The sequence below is a fragment of the Amphiprion ocellaris genome, chromosome 24, assembly GCF_022539595.1.
Source record: "Amphiprion ocellaris isolate individual 3 ecotype Okinawa chromosome 24, ASM2253959v1, whole genome shotgun sequence".
Lineage (NCBI taxonomy): Eukaryota > Metazoa > Chordata > Actinopteri > Pomacentridae > Amphiprion > Amphiprion ocellaris.
This window is the reverse complement of record NC_072789.1, coordinates 11,896,241-11,919,441: the sequence shown is the minus strand read 5'-3', so window position 1 is coordinate 11,919,441 and position 23,201 is coordinate 11,896,241. Positions and strand designations below refer to the sequence as shown.

Here is a 23,201-nt window from a genome sequence, read left to right as displayed (position 1 = left end):
TAAATCAAATGCATTTTTAATTAATTTAATGATTGGTAGCAAAAACAGTCTTAAAGTCTTTAATTGGATTACTCATAAAACATAGTTAAAGCTTGTTTTTCTATTTTATTTAAAACAAATTTTTGTGTGTTATGGAAATTGGCAAAGATTTTAAAAAATAGCTTGCTCCAATTAGAACAATTTTCTGCTTTAATTTTATATATATATATATATATATATATATATATATATATATATATATATATATATATATATATATATATATATATATATATATATATATATATATATATGTTACCACACTATTAGTTGTATCACAATCAGAAATCTTCCCTAATTTATTCTTTTCGAGGAATTTAGTAGTAAATGAAGGACAAGCATGTTATGAAGTCAAATTTAATTAAATTTCTACAACTTGAATTTATTTTATAAACCAACAAAGTTCGAATTTCATTCACACATAATATTAAGTACATGCAACATTATGATGTAAACACAACTGTAAAGGTTTGGTTTAAATCAGTAAAGCAGGACTTTTATCTTGCAATTGCGCATTTATTTAAGGGGTTAAAATAGATCCCATGAATTATTTTTTAGGGTGTATATGCACTGCACAAATCCTGGTTAAAAAAATAGAAGACCTTTTCAGTAAAAATCACAAAGCTTTGAGTCACTTTCGGGCATTTTTGGAGCAGGTAGACACATTAGACAACATTTGGAAGAGCTTTGATTTGATCCCATTCAGCTGCGTAACCTTGCAGTTGTACTCGCTGTGCCGACACAAAATGCCTTGTAGAATCAATGTGACGCACAGGAACATGTTACCGTGATTTCTCTCGGCCTTGCTCTGTGTTTTGATCTCGTCTCCTTTTGTGTTTTTATGTGCGTTTAGATCAAAACGTAGCTTGAATAGATCGCCGGCAGCTGATCGGACACCTATGCAGGGCCTTATATGTAGACGTGGAGGGCCAATGACACCAACTGTGGCGCTTTACTCCTCAGCTGACTGAATTATTAAACCTCTGTGCCTTTTTTAACTAGTTTTGCTAAAAATACACCAGAAGCTGATACTCTCTGATACTTGCTGTCCTTTAGTATCTGTACTTGAGTCTTTCAAAAAGCTGAGTTAATATATATTTTCTTACAGTGTTCTCATTCTTCCTCATCAGTTTCTGGCAGTTTTTCTTTACTCACCGGGCCTCATTTTTCACTCCAATACAAAGTCCTGTATCTCTATTTAAACAGTTCAAGCATAGAGAAAAGTTAAAAATGCCCTCTGTGCAGGGTAACACTGTTATAATGCAGTAAATCCGAAAAATGAAAAAATCCAAGTTGAACTTCTTTGATTATGCATTCTACTAAAGTCGAAAAAACTTAAAATCAACACTGGAAAATAAAAGAATACCTCTACAACCTGTAGGTATTTTACTATCTACATTTTTTATTTGTCTCCTATATGCTCTGTGGAAACACTGCCTGCAGTTCAGCTGAAAAATCTCAGCGTTTTTGTCCCATAGTTGGTCCCAGATTTGCTAGTAATGGCTTTACAGTTGCACAAAATATTAGATTTTTCTCAGAATGTGGTGGCTACTGCAAACGGTTTATTATTTTTTTTTAAACTGCAGAAGAAGTGACACATAGAATTAGTGAATTTCTGATGAAATAACATAATTTTAAGCTCAGATTTGGTGAAGTTTTACAAATGGAACCGTTGGTCACAGATCTAGTTCAAAGACTGTCAGAAAGTCCGTTATGTGCCAATTCTTTCTGTTTTTTAGTTTCTGGATCTGGTAAATGGCTCATTTAAAAACAAGCCAACAAAAGGGGTGACTCTACATACTTTAAATACTCCCTAAATTTTTGGTTTGAGTCTATACTTCCATTTGCTCTGTGCCTCCACAACCTGTAGAGTAAGGTGATTATGATGAAATATCATGATTTTCAGCTTGGATCTGGTTTGTTTTCCTTAATGGAACCGCAGGTCACAGATGGGTAGTTATAGGATGACTGTTCTTTGTCTTCCTGCTTTTACACTTTTTGGCTTTGATAAATGGTGTAATTTTGGCATTTAAAAAAAAAAAACATACCTTTGGCGGTGACTATTTCTGCCTTAAATATATTTACTACGAACATTTTTAATTAATTTCTATACTTCCATCTGCTCCATGTAAACACAGCCTGCAGTTAAACTGAAAATTGTCAGATTTTTTTGTCACATCGCTGTTGGTTGTAGCTGAGCCATTAATAGCTTTCTGGTTACAATGCAGAGCACAGAATTTTTCGTTTTTTTACAGAATCTGGCTTCAATATAGTTTATTTTTCAGAATTTTTTTAATGTGACCTGTAGAATAAGGTAATTTCATGATTTTGAGCGAGTTCATTTTCCAGACAGAACTTCAAACTATAATGATTCTTCCTGTTTTTACAATTTCCTGCTTCAATAAATGGCAGAATTTGGGTGATTTTTTTCCAAAGAAATAGCATGCATTTCAAATCTTCTTCATGGCTTTGGGGTTTAGAGGGTTAAACCAAGAACCAGCACACCATAGTGTGCTGGGAAGGACAAACAAGGAAGTCCGGCTCTGATCCAGCGTGTTCCCTCCTCTCTCCATCCCTGCAGTGGACATCAACTCGGCGCTGCCCCTGCGACTCCCTCCAGCCGCCATCCCCATGGATCTGCGCGTGGACCATCACCAGCAGCAACAGCAGCAGGTGTCCTCGCTGTCGCCGCCCGCCCAGCAGTCGCCCGGCTCCCTGGGAGGATCGGGCCCAGCCGGCGGCGGCGGCGTGGTGGCGGCTTCGGTGCGCGAGCAGCAGCTGCAGCAGGAGCTGCTGGCCCTCAAGCAGAAGCAGCAGATCCAGCGGCAGATACTCATCGCCGAGTTCCAGCGGCAACACGAGCAGCTGTCCCGCCAGCATGAGGCCCAGCTCCAGGAGCACATTAAGGTACATCATTTACAATTAGGAGTGATTACATCAATGAACACATTAGTTGTTTATTTCTGTGTTGTGCTCCGGAATGCTGCAAAATATACTAGAAAAAGTAAAGAAAATCAATTCAAAAGGTTAGCTTCCTTAAAGATTGAATACGTTGAATATACTCTGCCTTTAAAGAAAAAATAGCACCGTTGTTTAGCTTCTGTCACATTTTTGCTCATTTTGAGCTAATTTTTTTGACTGCAATATAAAGTCCTGAACCTCTATGGAAACAGAATAACCATTGCAGGAGAGAGAACTCAGAAATGTCTTCTTGTACACTACAGCACAATTATATGGACGTAGATCATTTAAAAAGGAGAAAAAATTACATTTCTTTCCTTATTTATTTCACAGAAAATACAAAAATCTAGAATCAGTTATCAATCCCAGAAAATAAATGGTGACAAAAAAATTATTTTTAGACCAGCTGCTCTGCGTAAGCACAGCCTGCAGTTCAAATGAAAAGTCTCAGGTTTTTTTTCTTTGGTGACTGTTGGTCATACCTGAGTCGCAGATGACTTTTTCAGTTGTGCCAAAAAGTGCTGAATTTTTAACTTTTTTGCAGAAATCTGGTTGCTGTAAACATTTTTTCAATGAGACATGAAAAATGAAGTGATTTTGATGAAATACTGTAGTTTAAGCTTAGATTTTGTCAGTTTCCCTGATGGAATTTCAGTGAAAAAAAGGATTGGAACTCATGTGCAAACCTGACATGAATATGATATTTAGTTTTGTTTTCAAAAATGAATCATCTCTTTTGGAGTATTTCACATTTTAACGCTCGCATTTCTCAAGGCGGTCTCTAAAACTGAACTTGTTCCTGAATTTTTAAGAAGCAGTAAATTGCAGAGCAGGAGTCCACCACTATTCTCTCTATTCCGGTTATTCTCTTACAATTTCTGGCTCTGATAAATTGTGTCATTTTGGCGATTTTCAAATTTATTTTTTTTTAATGGGTGAAATGCCTTTCAAACCTGCTGGCAAGTTTTGGATTTCAAAGGGTTAAAATTCAAGATCCTAGGTAAAACAAACACAGTCGAAGCAGTCCAGTTTTTAAATTTACGTTCTCCAAAAGGCAACCGTCTAAAAGTAAATCTATTTAAACGTTTCCTAAACAAAGCAAAGACGGCTCTTAATTTCGTCTGCCACAGGATTCTTCATTAACATACTAAACTCAGCATCATGGAGCAGCTCCGTCAGCCTTAAATCACCAGAGCAGAGACGAAGCGCAGAACAAGGAGGCACTTTGGCTGTATTTACTGTAACTCCAGGGATGGATAAGAGCAATATAAGGACGTGTTTGGATTCAGAAAACGCGTGAAAGGCGGACTGTTGTTGCTCTGCTGGTGTGTTACATAACTGAACCCTTACGCACAAGCTCTGTCATAGCCTTGCTTTAAATACCAGTGCCCAGTAATACATACTGTGTGCTCAGAACTGGAGCGAAGTCAGCGTAATATGAACAGCAAATGTTCGATATTTGTTTTGGTGGAAATTGCACAAATTGGTAGCTGGAGCTGGGATCACTTGCATGTGTCGTAGTGACCTGGAAATACAAAGTGAATCTAGATCATCCCGCCCACACTCTGCAGCTTTAATACATCAGGGCTCCTGAGAGCACCAGAGCTCTCCTGTGGGGCTGAAATGTCATATAAAAATATTCCACTGTTTGTTCTTTTTTAGAATATTACTGCTGTAATATGAATTGTAATACACATGCAGCTGAACTACTTATTTTTTTTGGAACTTAAAATAAAATGTCTAAAGATGGATTGTGGGCCCAGAAGATTAGATTGCATTGCGCAGGATTACATTAGTTTGAATGTAATTTATTTCTTGCGTGCAAGTTGATTTATTCAGGAGGTCTGTCTTTCGTCGTTCTCTTTTTCTTCTTGCATTTGCTTCATTTTTTCTTCTTTCATTCCTTGATGTTTTCCTGTCCTTCCTGTCTTCTTCTTTCTGTTTTTTTCTCTTTCTTGTTTCCTCATTTTCATCAAATTAGACAAAGATGCAGATTTTAAGCAGGAGGTTCTTTAAGAGAAACAGGGTTCTTTTTGCATCTTCCAGCAAAATGCAACTGAAAAAAGGAGCTTCACAGCTTGCAGTGCATTGATAAACTCACAGCCTTGTTTTGTGGAATGAACAGCTACACTGCGTCTTCATCGGAACAAAATGGCCAAAGATGTGAGGCAAACCAATGTATTCAACCAGGCTGTGATTGGATAATTAGCTGATTTGAAGGATTTCAAATCTATTGGATGACAGATCCAAGGTGCCAACATCATGTCAGAAACAAGAGATACAGGTTCAAAGAATACAGAAATATGAGCTGTCAAAGGTGACATACCAGAGGAAACATGACAAAACAAACAATTCCTTCATATCAGAGATAAAACAAACAGCTAGTTAGACAGCTTTGAACAAACATGGCAAATTCAGTTCTCCCCCTGTGAGAAGGAAGGGTTTTTCTATCCCCCAGAACATTGGTTAATTCTTTAAACAACCATTTCTGCAAGCAGTTCTTGAAGAAACCCAAAAGTGCCTCAAAAAACCATGAAAAAAATGCTTCTGTTCAGCAAACACGGAAGTATAAACTAATTTCCAGATTTGTGGAGCCTCCCGCCTCAGTAAATAACCTTTCTCAATGAGGCTTTAAGTAATATTTTTTAAAAGACCTTACTTAAATATGTAGCGGGCGGCGGAAATTGATGGGACTCGGAAACACCCCCACAATTTAATCAATTGTTCCTTGTATCATTTCCAATGGACAAGTCCTCAGCGGTCGATTTGTAGTAAGACCATAATCATATGATCGTCAGCAGGCAGGTGGCGTAGCCTTTGCTTGTTGTCATAGTTACAGTGATGCCGTGCCGCTATCTCGCAATGATACAGAACTCTTTAACAAATCCGTGGATCCAGACTATAATCCGCATCACTGCTAAAAGCTAATCAGTTGGTCCTGGTGTAATTTCTGGCCTTCCCTGAAAATGTCATCCAAATCCATTTGTCCGTTTTTGAGTAATGTTGTACACAGACTTTCAGACAGACAGACAAACCAATGCCGATCGTCACATAACTCCGCCGCATTCTTTGGCAGAGTAATAGAGTAAGTTAAATAAAGAACTGCAGAGTTTTTTTGAGAATATTTGTTACTTTCAATCTGTTTACATTTCCTAAGAATCATCCATAAACTCATCTTAGACCTAAGCTTTTCATGTCTGTATCTAAACAGCATTTCTGTTCAGGGAGTTTTTCCTCGTCTGCAGCTTCACGGCTCCACATTGTGTTCAGGCGCTCTGCGGGTCGATGCTACCCATAATCTGTAGTATCTGCTGTGTGGTGGAGCTGCAGATGGAAGCCGGTGACGCACAGCCTGAACTGGGAGGCCCGGCCTCAATCAACCCCATTCACAGCTGCTGTGTACACACACTGAATTGTGCGGCCATTAAAACGTACACATCTTCTTAAATGTCAGCAAGCACACTGTCGAATGCTGGACCGGTTTACCTGCATGCGCTTGCTCATTCCCACATCTGCACTTTCTGGACGGCAGAGGGACTCTCTTAAAGTGAGAGATATCCCGAAGCCCTTCGGCGTATTTGTCAAAAGGAAACTCGGTGTGTACATCTCTGGCCTGCTGAGCCACAGGGGTTTTGGGTGTGTGTTTGTCTGTGGGCGGAAGGTTACTTTGAGCCTTCCCACCCACTCAATCCCTGATCCCCCCCAACCCTGATTGAAAAGCAAAAAACGGATCGAGGCGTCGGGCTGGAAGCGGGCCAGAGAGCCGATGAGCTTTTCTCACGAGCCCGGCCTCACCTTCCTCTCACCTTCAGCCACTAATTTATTCGCAGACTTGTCTCAAACATTTGATTTTCCCTGCACGGTAAACACGAGTTCATGTCCCAGCTACTGAGCGTCTATTTACGGTGTTTAAAAACGCAATCAGAAGTTGATTACATGGCGTTACAGTAAACTAATCAAATATTGCCACTGGTTGTGTGGTGGTAACGCAGAGAGGAGGGCCGGATGTCAATTCCTTGGCACATCAGACAGAGGTCATTATGCTACTGGCTGAGAGCAGCCACAGACATTTATTGTATATTGCAGAGACATTAAAGAGTAATTGGCTGTCTTGATTTGGTGCCCTACGTTGGCGAAATGAAAAGGTGAAAGCAGGTTTCAGTGAGTGTTTCTAGCATCTAATTGATGCTCTTATCCACAGTGACTCACAGCGGTGTCCTGGGTCTCATTCAAGGACACTTAAGTGGGATGAAGAGGTGTTTGTGAGCACATTTTGGTTTTTATGGTCATTTTATTTTTGACTTTTTGCTTACCGGACAAGCTGTTAGGCCACAGGTGGGTTTGTTCCTTTGGTACAAAGGCTTGAAGAAAGCAGATTTTTACATTTAAAGCATCTAACAGATGCTCCTCTCTCTTTGTGGTGTGATGAGGAAGTAAGCAGATTGGATTATGTGTTTTGCTCAAGCCTCATCCGCACTTAAATTGCTTATATTTATTTAAAGGCTTAAGCGCGTGGCCCCAAGGTTTTTATAGAATTGCAAAGGTTTTATTTTATTACTTTAAACAGCTGTCGGAATTATTTACATCAGATGGCAACTTAAGCAGCCCAGCAGTGGAATGTAAATAGATGTTTAACGACGAGAAAGTAATGAAATGACTACACTGAGTGGTCTTCAAGAAGTGATGGTGTCCTATCAGGCTTAAGAAGTGCTAAAGAGCTCCTAATGTATGTGGCTTGCAAAAAGTTTAGCAAAATTTTATGGCTGCACATTGTATTGTTTCAGCACCGACATAGCTGTGGGCACATACAGTAGGCAAATTAACTCAAGCACTTCATGCTGCAACTTTTTCAGAACTAATCTGCAAGAGATTCTGGCTGAATGTAGTTTACTCCATTTTAAAGGTTCTTGGATACACGGAGTTATTTTCTGTTTTATTTATTTTTTTTGTTTCTCTTGATCTAAAAAACACAGTTTGTTGACAAGTCGGCTACACATGTAGAGAGCACAATGAGCAAAGACAGGAGATAAGAAGTAAAGCATACGTAAAGAGCTGTGTGGAAATGTTTCAGGTACAGAGAGGATGATGTTGATCTAAAAGAGGTTTAGATTTGTCAGTGTCTATTTTTGCCAATACATGAGGCAACTAATTTGTTTGACCTTTTCCATCAGCACCACAAACCTCTGTATAATGAGTGCAAAGCAGATCTTAATGCCATCCATAGTAAAAAACTATATTGGATGCGTTTGTCAGTTTTAAACTGTATGTGTGAAGGTTTTAATCAGTTTGCTCTCAAAAAAACTCTCCACAGTAAGTTATTTTTACAAATTTCTTTCGATATTTTATGTGCTCCTTGATAAAATCACCTTGGTCATTCTAAAATGAAATACTGCAGAAAGACAAAATAGGCCAGTGTCAGTTTTTTCATTATCGCCTGTGTTCTGATAACAACTCTGTCGCGAACATGCAACCTCAAGCATTTCTCAAACAATCATCTTCTGCGCAGCCTCTCAGACGCGAGGCCTGCAGAACCCTTCGGTGGTGACTTGTGTTGGAGGAGTTTTTCACTGACGTGGCTTTTGCTGTTTCTTCCTGCAGCAGCAACAAGAGCTTCTGGCTCTGAAGCACCAGCAGGAGCTGCTGGAGCACCAGAGGAAGATGGAGAACCACCGTCTGGAGCAGGAGCTGGAGAAACAGCAGCGGGAGCAGAAGCTCCAGCTGCTCAAGAACAAGGAGAGGGGACAAGAGAGTAAGTTGCAGCAAAATAACCCAAACTGAATCCGACACCAAGCTGTGGCTCCTACCAGATATCTGTCAGCTGTGACTGGAGCCCAACTGATGCTGGATCCAAAAGTCTGATATTGATGCATAAGCTGGTATTGTTATATATAACCATATAGATACCCTACCATTCAAAAGTTTGGGGTCACCCAGACAATTTCTTGTTTTCCATGAAAACTCACACTTTTATCCATGTGCTAACATAATTGCACGAGGGTTTTCTAATCATCAATTAGCCTTTCAACACCATTAGCTAACACAATGTAGCATTAGAACACAGGAGTGATGGTTGCTGGAAATGTTCCTCTGTACCCCTATGTTGATATTCCATTAAAAATCAGCCGTTTCAAGCAAGAATAGTCATTTACCACATTAACAATGTCTAGACTGCATTTCTGATTCATTTAATGTTATCTTCATTGAAAAAAAAACTGCTTTTCTTTCAAAAATAAGGACATTTCTAAGTGACCCCAACCTTTGAATGGTAGAGTAGATACATACAGTATGTTTGAGTTGTATTAAAAGAAGGAAATGGTGAGCATTAAGATTCCAGCAGCGAGTCACAAATTAGTTGGCAGCTTACCATGAAGACACCGCTCGACTCCACACCAACATCTGCTCAGCTACATGCACTGCAGATGTGTAGAGACAAACAATGGAGTCAGAGCTGCTTTGGTGACAAATTATGTGATGTTTCTAAATAAACTCGGGTAACTTCTTTTGCATCATGTTCAGGGGAAAGAAATTCCAATGTCAGACAGCATATAAAATAATCATATTTATGCCACATTTCTAGGTGAAATTTAATGTAAGATGATTTCGAAACTTATCTTGTATACCTTTTATCAAAGCCAGAAACTGTAAAAACAAAGATAATTATGGAAAATTAACCAAATTAGAGGTCTGAGTGGTGATGTTTCATCAAAGCACTTTATTCTATGTGTTTGTTTTGAAAATTTGCCAAAAGTAAAACATTTGCACTAATCTGATTCTGTAAAAAATACAAAATTCTGTGCTCCTTGCTGCAACCGATAGGTTATGTCAACAGTCATGTGAAAACCATTCAGAAACGTTAAGGCTAATGTATGGAAAGTATGGAAACAATGAAGTATGAAAACAAATTTAATATGTAAATAGTAAAATATTTATAGTATGTAGAGGCACCATTTAAGTATTAGTAACAGCAATGAGCACTTGGCAAAATGTTGTGTATGCTGATTCCAGTGAAATCGAAGAAATTTAACTATTTTCCCCCCTTTTTATATGATATAAGGTATTTTAATTGTGCTATATTGCTAAAAAAAAAATACATATATTTTTCGTCCTCTCTACTATGCTGTTTCCATAGAGGTGAAGGAATTTATATGAAGGTAAAAAAAATGAACCCACAGCGAGTAAAAATATGACAGGAACCAAAAACACCAAGAAACTGCTTAGGGTTCAGAGGATTAGCAAAAGATTACATAAGTGTAAGAGAACAAGAAATAGGCACAACTCCATGTCAGTCGCTGGTAAATATCAATAAATCTCACATTTATTGCGTCTACTGCCGTTATGTTGACATTTTAACCAGTGTTAAAGCCAGTAAATGATACTTTGGTTAAAATATAGAAGTCCAGTCACTTTTAGGATACAACCTTAGTTTCCGGCCTTCACAGTCAGGTAGTTTAAGTCGCATCGGCCAGGGTCAGAAATTACTCTTCATTCTAAAAGCTCCAAGCTTGAAAGGACCGTTGTGTGTTTCTGTGCATACACATTTGTGTGTGTGTGTGTTTCCATTTTACTTGGAAAACCTGTATATTTACTGTGGTAAACTAGGTGTATTAGCCCGGTGGCCTTGGCGGGGGCTCGGCCGAGTTATTACCGCTGCCTGCTGGATGTCTCTCAACAGTTCATTGAAAGCAAGTGGACAGGAGTCCTTGAGAGCAGTTTACACTCTATATGGAAAATGGTTACAGATCGAGGCTGCATCCGTGTGATTCCAGTGTATGAGAGAGAGGATTGCAGTGTTTGCTCTCACATGTCAGCGCGAGTATGGTTTGTGGTCTCGGTGCCTTCAAATTTCTCAGTGTTTTTACATCATTTTTGTGTCTTTTTCCTGCATTCTTGTTGTTATGGTCAGTTCTAGAAGGCTGTGAATGGTCTGTAAGATGGAGCAGAGCTGCATCTCATGATTATTTTATAATCTGCTGGTTGTTTTCTCAACTGATTGATGAAAAATGTCTAAACAAGGATCCTGATCCCAAAGAATTCCTTCACGGTTATATATAAACAGAACAGTACTGTTTTCTGACACTGGAGAAAGCCTGGTGATTGATAAATGACTCAACTGTCATGAAAAAGGATGGATTTTCTGTCAGTCAACTAAGTAGTGCATTGTTTCAGCTCTGCAGAGGGCCATGCCTGATGTTGCATTGTGTTAATTAAAGCTGGAAGAGATGTAGTGCAAGAAATACACAGTAGCTCTCGTTCTCCAGCCATCTCAAGCTGCAAGATTATGGTCAGATCTATGCACACTGGAGCAGCGGTGTTTTTACTAACCCTGCCATTTCTGTTCCCACCTAAAAGACTACTTTGAGATTTGTGTATAAAATGGTGCTTAAGTTATTTGGTTAATGCATGCTTGAAAAGCATGGGCTGCCTTCAAATGGTGAGGGAAAAAAAAGAGATTTTCTTAAACATTTTGAGGTTAAAGAAAGAAGGAAACGCCAAATCTGCACTTACTCTCAGCTGTGGATGGTGTGGTGCTTTGAATGTTGAATATTAAACTAATGTGAACAACACCAAGACTCAGTGACAGTTTAAAATTAAGCAACGACTGAATATACAGTCAAATTAGAAACGAATCAGTTTCACAACCAAAGCGTCCTCAACGGAAATGAAATGAGAAGAGTGAGTGTTGAGTTTTCCATGAAGCTTTAGTAGAATTATGATGAGGCATTTGAGCCATTGCTGCAGACTATTAGATAACATGCTAACTGTCCATGATAACTTGGCCCAGTTTTCATGCTCCATCACAGACTTTCTACAAGTTCAGTTACTGTGGAGAGTTAAAATATCAAAATAAAAATCTTTAATATTTCTCTTCATACTTTCTCCATCAGGCGCTGTGGCCAGTACTGAGGTGAAGATGCGTCTCCAGGAGTTTGTCCTGAACAAGAAGAAGGCGTTGGCCCAGCGGAGCCTCAACCAAGGAGGCCTCCCCAATGATGCTCCTTACTGGTACCGGTGAGGAACATTTTCTGCTTGATTAAATAGAGACGGAAAAGTAGAATAAATGCATAAAGATTCAGGTGGCACTCACAAGGAACAGCTAACTCCAACCAGAAACTTCATGACATGTTTAGACATCATCTTCCTCCTGGATAAATCAATATCACTGCTGTCAAAACAATTTCAATACCTTGGCTACCATTCTTCTATTCCCAGTGGTTTGTAATGATTGTAAGCAGGAGAGAAGAGCAGAATGTACCTGCAGATCGTTCGAAGTTCGGATGGTAATTCTCTCCCTGACAGCAGATGAATAATGCATTATATTGTATCTTAATCTGTCAGCGAGTTTCCTCTCCTCCTCACCTGCTTCGCTGTGTGAGGCTGACTGAGAGACACATCGAAAAGTGTTATAAAACAAAGATGGCAACACACATGCACGCTCACGCACGTACACGTGAGAGCAGGATATTGCAACCTGATGATAGGGGCTCTTATATCAGCGACTCGGCCTTGAATGTTTATTGTTGCATCTCTGGAGCCTTTTGCAGGTGTGTACACTCCTGTTTCCTCTGTGGCAGTCACGTCTAACATGTCTTCATTGTCTGTGAGGAACTGCACATACGACATGCTCATGCAAACTGAAGAATTTAATCTGCAAATATGCGAAAAATGTCCGAATTTGCTAACAAAGTAACTTTACATACAGCTCCAATACGTTGATAGAGACTGGGCCAGAGATTAAAGCTCTGCAGTCAAACAGTTTCATTTTCCAGATTTTTTGTGAATTATTAAAATATGCGCCTCCAGTACACAGATAAGACTAAAAATTGTGCAGTTTAACAACCTTATTTTACAGATTTTTCCTGAATTCTTACAATCAAACCCTTAAAAATGTATTTAAAGCCCTAAAGATTTTGTAGGTTTTGAAACGCCATTATTCTGCTTTTTTCCCCCTGAATTATTACGATGAACACCTTTGATACACTCTTAGACCTGATAGTTCTGCAGTTAAACTTTTTTTTTATTATGATTGAACACAATCAAACTGATAAGCCTGAAAATTCAGATTTCCTAAATTTTGTCAATTAAACTCTTTAAGTAAACCGATAAACCCAAAGTTCTAATAGAATAATAAAATGTGTATCCAGAATTACAGCATTTGAATGTAAAAGCAAACAGATGTAGAATGTGATTTTTTTTAAATTACAAGAAAAGCATTAAATTGATAGTACAGTCATTAACTTTATATAAAGAGCTACATATTTATTTACATTCAAGTATTTTTATTTTGTGCAAATTTGTACAAAACTGAAGAAAGCAGAAAAATATAGTAGAAATAATATAGTACACAAACTATATCTAACTATATAATGTTTGTCATTTTACAGGCTTTTCAGTACTTAAATAAAACAGAAAATTGGTTATTTTAAAGTAGACTTTTTTTTTTTTTTACAGTGTTTTATAAAGTCCTTTTCTCAGTGAATATTGAAAATCTTTGCAGAGGATATTTTTTTAAAATCCTGGAAAAAATATGATTGGCTTTGGGCGGGCTGAAAGAATCCTGCAACACGGACAGATTTTCTTGTGTTTTTACAAGAAAATAAAGAATAAACCTTGAGATAGACACTAATCGTAGTTACTACGAAAAATACTTTGGAAAACCCTGCTAGTGTGGCCGTCGGATGAAGATAGAGGAGCACAAAGGACAATTTTTCCCTCTGAGCTGAACACAATAAAGTCAATGGGACTTTAGACTACTGCTGCCTTGTAAAATAATTTCGCTTTGTAGTTCACAATTCCCAAATTGTTTCATTTTGACACAGTAAAAGGGCAAAAAAATGCATAACCTATTAAATAATGTTACATAATAGTGATGTGTGACCCAGTGAAACACCCACAAGTGTTGACTTTCAGCAGCTCAAAGTGTGTCTTTTGATATCTGCCTGCTGCTCTGCTCCTCTATGATCTCGTGTACATTTCATCAGAGTGCGTACATCTGATTGTCAAGAACATGCATTTGGGCTGAAGCCAGCTCGGCTTAACTTTGCCTGCGAACGCCACCTCGTTCTGTAGGCAGTGAACAGATGGCAGCACATGTCTGCATCCACGCCAAGGGATTTACATGATGGTTTAATCATACAGATCTGTGACAGCCATGAAGTTAGTTAGTTAGTTTGTTAGTTGCTCGTTCAATCCCAGGTGTTGTTGGTGGTTTGTGACTTTATTTATTGCTGTGTCTGTGTGTGTGTCTGTGTTTTGCTGCAGTAAAACCCAGCACAGCTCGCTGGACCAGAGCTCGCCTCCACAGACTGGCATGTCCACCTACAACCACCCGGTGCTGGGTGTCTACAACCCCCGGGATGACTTCCCGCTGAGAAAGACTGGTATATGCTTACACACTCAGTTTTCACACTGAGAGAGGATTACACACACACTCATTTCAGAACTGTAACATCCAGTCGCAGCTATGCCAACTCACGTCTGGCATAATTTAGTCGGCATCAGAGCTCTGCACTATTCATCACGTCCACATTAGGCTGCCTGGGTCTCCCAGCATCCCCCACATGAGAGAGTGTAGGTGGTTCAAGAGTTCAATAGAGTGAGAGTTCAGTGGAGGGAGAGATTTTTCACCATTTTAGCACCTGGAGTTGTATTAGATTTTAATATCTACTTATCCACAGAGGTTCTTTTGAATTAGGTTGTGTAGAAATGCCTAGAGATACTTGCTAATAACCATTTTCTGCTTTTAGTTTGTTTGATAATTTCAAATTTAAACTAACTGGCTCTTACATGAGGGTTTTGTTAGTTTAGTCTAATGGTGCAACAATTATATTTGGGGCTCCCCAGGGCTCTGCTCTTGGCCCTTTATTGTTTCCAACCAAATCATATTTCATTGCAGTATTTCTTTTAATGTTCTGTTGAGAATACTCACTTAATAAAACATTTGGCTTCTTCAGCGTTTATTCTCTGATGACCTCCCTCAGTTACATTACATATAATTTCTAAGGCTGGACCCAAATATCCGAATATTCGTTTGTTGTGGTAGAATCTGAATATTAGTTTTGAGATCCGAAAACTCGAAGCCTTCCAACTCTGATGTCATGCTTCACTTCGCCCGTGTTAGTAAACAGACGCCAAAATGCTGAGACAGAGCTATCCATGCTAATGCTAACGCCGTCACGCTCCGATGATGAACCCCCCCCATGTTCACCATTTATCAGAGCCAGAAACTGTAAGATAGAATCACCTTATTTTCAATTTTCCTACTGGTTTTGAATGCATTGTGTGTGTCTTTCACTTGTGTTGGGTAAAGTAACCAAATTTAAGTTGTTAATTGTGATATTTGTTCAAAAACTTGATTCTACATGCATCATTTCATGCATCAGATTTGTAAAAAATGAAAAATTCTACACTCCTTGACCCAACCCTGAAGTCATTAGTGACTCAACTGTGACAAAAAATTCAGGAATGTTTCTGCTGAACTGCAGGCAGTGTTTACACAGAGCAGAGGGAGGACAAGTGTAGAGGAGAAAATCAATTACTGTTTCTTCTTTTTCTGTGATTTATGGCATAATAACTTTGCTATACTGCACAGAAGACATTTCTGAGATCTCTCTACTGAGCTGCAGGACTTAAAAATATGAGTCCACAGTGAGTAAAAATGTGACAGGAGTAAAAAAATAGCCAGAAACTGTAGTTTAGATGGTTAAAACAGCAGTGTTTCTGGGTTCTACTGCACTCTGTTAGCAGCCTTGATTTATATAGAGCACCTCTCTATAAACAAGGTTACAAAGTTCGTAACAAGATAAAAAGGCAATAAGATTAATGCAAAAGTGAAAGTAAAAATGCTTAATAATCCATCGTTAGGTCTGCGGTTTAAAATGTTGTAATTACCCTGCCTGCAGTGTTTCTGCTAACTGAAGTTATTCAAGTAGTGTTTCTGAAAGTGCTGCGAATAACAAAAATATGGAAAAAAAGTTGAAATTACAGAAAATACTCTGTACTCGGTGGTGGTTTTTTTTAGATGTAATTTATGAAAGTATAACGTTGCACAAAAGACATTTCTGAGTTATTTTTACTTGTACCTCTGCAGGACTATATTGCAGTGAAAAATGAGCCCACAATGAGCAAAAATGTGACAGGAGCAGCAAAACAACCAACAACTAAAAGTGAAATGAAGCCATGTGTGACTATAGAACACACGAGCACTGGTCTGCTTTATTTGGGTTTGTACTGTACATTTCTGGTTCGACGGGACAGAATTTTTTTGGCTGGGTTTTGACATGTAGATTTAGCATCTTTTCAGCCACGAAGTACTGACAAATTTCTTTTGTTTCAACTTTTATCCACGTTTTTATGTCCAACTGTGTAACTTTAAATATTTGCAACATTTTCTAATGCATCACTTGACTAACTTTAGTTAGTAGAAACACTGCAGGCAGGGCAAGTACAACATTTCAAACTGTGGACATGAAAACGGATTCTAAACTGTTTTTACTTTCACTTTTACTTCAGTCTTATTGCCCTTTATCTTAATTGTTAAGAACATTGTAACCTTGTTTATAGAGGTGCTACATGTAACTCAAGGCTGCTAAACCTAGAGACGCTGCTGTTTTAACCCTCTAAACTCTAATTTCTGCGTGTTTTTCTTTTTTACTCCTGTCACATTTTTACTCACGGTGGAGTCATTTTCCACAACATAAAGTCCTGCACCTCTATGGAAAAAACACAACTAGTAGCATTAAATTACATGTAGTGTAAGCATGGTACAGGAAAGTTATAGCATAAATTTAAAAAAAAGACAAATTGTTTGCTTTTGACATTACTCATTTGGCAAATGTAGAGATATTTTGCTTCTTACATTTTGTTAAATACTTTACACTTGTTTCCTCTCTACCCTGTAGCTCAGACAAGTTCACCCGGACAAAACAAACAAAAAAATAGTGACTTTGATTAAATATGAATTTAAGATGTCCATTGACACCTGGCCTATAGAAGATTGTTTTAAGGATGGCTATTATCTCTGTCTTAAATGGTGTAATTGTGGTGTTTTTTTTTTTTTTAAAAGATAATGTGCTTTTCAAACCTGCTGGCGGGTTTTGGGGTTCAGAGGCTTAAGCAGGAATCGTACTCGTGCACAGAGCAGCATGTTTTCTTTGAGATTCAAGATAAATCTTGTCAGAAGCCATTAGAGAATCCAAAACACTGCAGAATGTGCCACTGGAAAGAAGTTTTCTTGTGGGCTGCACTCGTCAGGCTTCAGCGCTGGAACTTCAGGAGCTTTTGCAGAGTGAAACCAGCTGTTTCCAGCGTGTTTTTGTCAGGTGTGTGTGTGTGCGCTGCTTTGTGTGGGCGTGTAAAGTGTGAGTGGTGTGTGCGGTGGTGTATCCGTGAAGCAGCGGTCGTCTTACAGTGCAATTATTCACTTAGCGCAGCGGCAGGCGGCTGCAGCCGGAGCTCCAGCCCTGTTGACTCTGAGCCTTCGGGCTGCTGGCTACGACAACAGATAGACCACAGTTGACACTGGCCCACACAGCCACATTCCTCCCTGGGAGAGCAGAAGAAAAAGGGAGGAATAGGAGAGGAAAAACGCAAGGGAAGGAGAGATAATGAGTGCAGTGATAACCAGGAGGAGACTGGAGAAAGTTTTGGTGGCTTGGCTTTTTTGTTAAGAAGGGGCTGAGAGTTTGTCTCCTTTTAAAAGCAGAGAAATTGAAGATTAGGGCACAGAAAATGAGAGCTGGCAAGCAGGATTTAGACGAAATCCAGAAAGTGGCACAATCATGCCACACTCCCAAAAACCCGCTCTATGAAGAGAAAGGAAAGGGGGGGAAAAAGCGGGAAGATGGCAGGGAGTGAAAAGATCGTCCCTGGAGTGTCAATTCGTCCCCTGATTTCTATAAGGCCGGGGATTGTGCTCAGCTGCAGAGAACCTGTGCCACCCTGATATTTGCCCACAGCGATGACGTGCTTTGCGGGGTTTACTTATGGTAATGCCAGCTCGGGAGAGTTTAGAGGCTCTTTTATTTCACCGCCAGGCCATAAAGTAGAGGACTGGAACCCAGGACTCCCAGCAACGGTCAAAGGAGGCAACAACGCTCTTTTGTGCATCTCTAGCATCTTAGAAATATACTGCAGCAGATATTCACAGTTAAAACAGTGCAACAACAGCTAAAAAAATCACTCATAATGTGAGTTTTTAAGCTGTTCCAGTGCAGTGGTGACAACTGTGGTAACATCACAACATACAGTAACTGAGCAGGGTCTCTGCCAGAAACACAACAGAAGAGCTGCAGGTGTATCTGCCTCCAGAGCAGCTAAACAAACTCATATTCACGCATATAAACTGCTGCACACTTTGTGAGTAAATTTCCACCCTACACAATGCAGTAAAAGCAGCTTACTAACTTGCTGAATAGTTGGAGGTGAGCAACTCTACGTCTGACAGCTCTCTTCGGCTGCTCTTGACAGTTCTGTTGCTCCCCGACATATTTAAAGCTGATCTGTTTCCCTTAAAAAGTCATAAAATCGCACAGTGTAGACATACTTTTGTTGAATGGTCTCTGCGAACTCTAACTTTTGCAACAAATGCTTGTGTTTCCAATGACTGTCATGCCAGGGTTCTCTTGTTGTTTGCTTTAAATGTGAAGCAGCAGTTGCAGGAGGGTTTGTAAAAGACTTCTAATGTAGGCTGCGTTCTAAATTGCATCCTTTTTTCTTTCAGTATGTACTTTATCTGTCTTGACAAAGTATTTGCTGCGGCATGTAGAATGCGTACAATTCAGGCATCCTACTTCATGATATTGGATCTTAAGCGTTGACTGTCTTCTCTGTCACAGTCTGCAGTACAAAAGGAGGTGTAATTTAATTGTGCATTGGGCTCTAAAAATGTTTTTGTTTTTGTGACTTCAGTCCTGCTGGTGGGATAGGAGGGTGTGAGAGCTAAGAAACAGGTGTAAAGGTTTATTGAAGGTTGTTTTGTTCCCAGTATTTCAATTATATTTCATTGCAAATATGCATACATCGTTTTGACCCCTAATGCAGAGCGATAATTACTGATTGTGAATAATGTTCATCACCTGAATGTCATTATGTTGTGTTAGGCCTTTTTTATGTGTAAGACAGTAGAGAGAGACAGGAAACATGGGTAGAAGAGTGGGGGAAAGACATGTAGTAAAGGGCTATGAACTGGATTTGAACCCATGACTATAGCCCTGTTGGTCGTCCACTCAGCCAGCTGAGCTATCTGGGCACCATGATTAACCTTTCTTACACAGCGGACATTTAGGTGTGGCGGGGCATCACAGAAACAATGGCACATCTGAAATATGTTCTCACAGACACATAAATGCCTCGGAAACATGTCGACGGGGTGGGAAAATTTGAGGCCCTCGCTGTACTCTGTGAGAGCAAACTGTGCCTGTCTTTTCCCTGGTAGCCTAACTGGGGCAGCTCGTCCTTCACATGGACACAATAGCACAAAGATAGACTGGTACCGTATAGTACATGCCGACGTTTGATAACCAGACTGTATAGCTTGCCTATACATACAAAGCAACATGTGGCTACATGATTAGTCACTGAATACACGGCCTTTCACGTCTGCTGTGAGGCCCAGGGTGACAATACACCATTTGTGCAGTGATATCATGCATTATCGTGTGTGGTCATTGTTCTCTGAGGCCTTTCATAGCTTGTAGTGTTTCCAATTAGAGTCTGCAACAGTCTTTCTTTTTTATGAAATTAGAAAACACGTCCACAGACTGCCTTAAACAAATCTGATACTTGATTTTCTTCCCTTAATACTATCCTCACGTCGTAACGGATGCATTTCTGTCAGCACCGCATTGTGTTGTTTTCTTTTTCGTCCCCTCAAAGAGCAGAGAAAGCATCTTTTCAGGGCTATTGACATTTTCTGCATCGATTCCACTTGGCTTTGGCTGCTGGGATTATTTACGGTGCTGTCATATTGGTTCATTCACCTTTAAAAATGTGTTGAAGTAAGAACCAAAAACCTAATTACTCTCCTTTGAAGGGCTTCTTATTATTTTCCTCAGTAACAGGCGCTGTCTTTAGATCAAACTGTGGGAAAATAGGTTCTGTCACTGATCTTGGAAGCTGTAAATGAAGTGGTAACGTCTCATGTTCGATTATGTTTTGATCAGTACTTTTGATCAAAATTCTCTCCCTGAAAAAGTCATGATCACTCAGCTTTGATCACGACAGGACGCACATTTTTTACTCAGATTTCAGAATCTCTTGTCATTCTTGGTGAAAATGAGGACATTTGGCTCTTTTTTGAACTTCAGCTTTTAGTGTCTGTACAGAGTGGACCAGCAGTGATTAAAGAATAAGGTCTACTATACAGACTTTACTTTTTAAGTCAGCTATGGGCCTTGTTAAGTCAGTCATACAAAAGGAAACAGCAAAAACCATTTAACCCTCTGAACTCAGAGCAGTTTCTCTGCTTTTTTTTCTTTTTTTTTTTTGCTCCTCTGACAATTTTCCTCACTGTGGTTAATTTTTTCATTGCAATATAAAGTCCTGCACCTCTATAGAATCAGAACAAAAATGAAGAAGGAAAGATAAATGTCTAATATTCTGTGTAACAAGTTATAATGCAATAATTCATGAAAAAACAATGAAAGTTGATTTTCTTTCATTTTTTTGCTTTACAAATATGAAAAACAACCATTTAAATTGTATCAAACATTAGCTAGTTAGCTTTTAGCTGGACTTGTTTCCGATTAAATGTAGCTGTTGCTTTATTATGTGTTTTTATAAACTCTACTCAGGAGCATCAAAATCAGTTTTTCAGTCGCGGGAATTGGGTCAAAAAACAAGATTAGCTTTAGAAGGACTGGCTCTAGAGTGCAGCATTTTGTTTTTTCTTTAACTTTTATGTGTTGTGCTTATTGAAAGTAACACATTATTAAGACATGATGAAAAAGATTCTTTGTTGGGCATTGCTGTACGTTGCGTCCTGCTGACCTAAATCTTTAAAAGCCGTGCCATTTTCTTTACTTCCAGAGATCTAACAATCTAGTACAGTATGAGGCCTCAGAAATCCTGTGTTGGATTTGTGGTAAATCGTCTTCACAAGCTAACTCCCATCAACATTAATTGGTTTGACTCCATCTGGACGGCACTCTCCTTCCCACTGTGTGCAACTGTACCTTCACACTTCATATTTCACACTTCCTTCCTCTCCACACATTTATTTTTACCTGACACTGCAAATGGGAACAAGTTCTTTTTTGATGAATGTCTCCTAAAAGGAAAGTTTGCTCCAGGGAAGGCAGCTTTTCAGTGTTTGTACCTGTACCCTCCGTTTTTAAAATAAAAGAGATGTAGTAGCAGATTAATTTGGTTGTGTCAGGGCCTGGAATATTGGTGCACCACTTTTGGATTCAGCTCTCCTTTGATGTTTAGAAATTGGATAATGAATAGCGAAATTATCCGACGCTGCTGATTGGCAGGACAAAATAAACAGAGCGTTAGTCACTATGTCTAGAGCCAAGGTGACATGCCGTTCCCTTCTCCCTGTCTCCATTCACAAGTCTGTGACAGCAGAGACAAAAGACCAAAAGGCCTTTAGGCAGTCAGACATGGCTCCCAAATTGGAGCTAATTGCTTTTTAGCCACGATGCTTTTGGGAAGATCAGAATTTGGCCTGCTTTGAGGCATCTCAATAGGAGGGAGGAATTGTACACTAAATGAATAGCAGCGTGTAACAGTTTGTCTACCAAACAGATTTCATAACAGAGCAGTTCTGTGGAAGGTTCTCCATGACAGATCAATGTGTGGAGCTCCCAGTTTCAGCTGAAAGCCTGTGAGACTGTAGCTCAGGTAACTCTCCCACCCTGCTGATTGATTCGTCCAAAACTGTACTGCTGCCAGTTATCTGAGTAACATCAACAAGGCCTGGCAGGAGCTGAAGTATAAAAGAAGCCAGAACCACCATGCTGTGGTGTAATAATGGAAATGGCGCACTGTTGGTGAAAGTGCTGCAACAAAGAGCGAAATGTCTAAAAACCTCAATGATGAAGTCAAATGATACAGCCGCAGAAAAGTTCAATAGTGTTCCCATTTTTAGCGAATTAAAGATTGTGTTCCCAGAATGTGCCTTTCAGTTTTTCAGCCCAAAACACTGCAAATACCAGTCTAACTTCTGGCTTCAGTCCTGTTCTTAATGGGATGTTTCAGTGTTTCAGTCTCTATACATACAAAGCAACAGGTGGCTACATGATTAGTCACTGAATACACGGCCTTTCACGTCTGCTGTGAGGCCCAGGGTGACAATACACCATTTGTGCAGTGATATCATGCGTTATCGTGTGTGGTCATTCTTCTCTGAGGCCTTTCATAGCTTGTAGTGTTTCCAATTAGAGTCTGCCTCAGTTGTCGCTTTTATGAAATTAGAAAACACGTCCACACACTGCCTTAAACAAATCTGATACTTGATTTTCTTCCCTTAACGCTTTCATATACAGTATTAAAATACTGTATATGTGTGCAGCGGAAAACAGGAGAGAAGCAAACAGAGTTTATATTGAACTAAAGCACAGCCAAAGACATGAAGACCCAGCAATCCACACACACAGTATAAAGTAAAGTTTCCACCACCTCTGATTGTCTCTTAACTTTACAGTTTCCACAGAGTTCTGACCTGTGGACAGACGATCACAGCTAATGGTAGTGTTTGCTAAATTAGCTGCATAACGGGCTAACAGTAAGAATTTTCTGATTGCTGTGTTGATGTTGGCAAAAAAAATAAAAGTAATCCACTGAGCCTTCAGTTCCTCTGATGCTGGGAGTGCATGAAGACTCTTGTGTTCACTCTTGCAGCCAACAGCAAAATATTTGGTGTTTTGCATGTGTCTGAGATATTTTATTTTTTAGCACAAGTAGCTCTGGAAATTTATCCCTAAACCTGGTGAAGTGAGAGGCAGCTGTTCATTCTGAATGGATCACTTGGAAGCAGTGAGGAGGCAGGGTTATGCAAAGTTTGAGCACAACGATTATTGGTTAGTCAAAACACAATCAAAATAGCTTTTCACTGTGTTGGTGGGGACAATTGACTTTTAGTATATTGTAGTTTCTTAGACTGCCCCAAGAACCACCTCATTCTTCGTATAACAGATAATCCAACACAAGTGCAGCAGTTTGTTAAAAGTAGGTATGTGAGAGGATATTTGTACATGTGT

General features: G+C 39.3%; 1 protein-coding gene across 5 annotated transcripts in view; it reads left to right on the top strand.

Annotated features, from left to right (window-relative positions):
- Positions 1–23,201, top strand: part of LOC111580288 (histone deacetylase 4-like) — a 77,795-nt gene that overhangs the window by 30,370 nt on the left and 24,224 nt on the right. For all 5 annotated transcript variants that reach the window (XM_055008468.1, XM_055008466.1, XM_055008467.1 and 2 more), the window contains 4 exons: positions 2,621–2,946; positions 8,599–8,749; positions 11,886–12,009; positions 14,260–14,378. In XM_055008468.1, the coding sequence (XP_054864443.1) occupies positions 2,621–2,946; positions 8,599–8,749; positions 11,886–12,009; positions 14,260–14,378 (720 nt within the window). The remainder of the gene's footprint in view (positions 1–2,620; positions 2,947–8,598; positions 8,750–11,885; positions 12,010–14,259; positions 14,379–23,201) is intronic.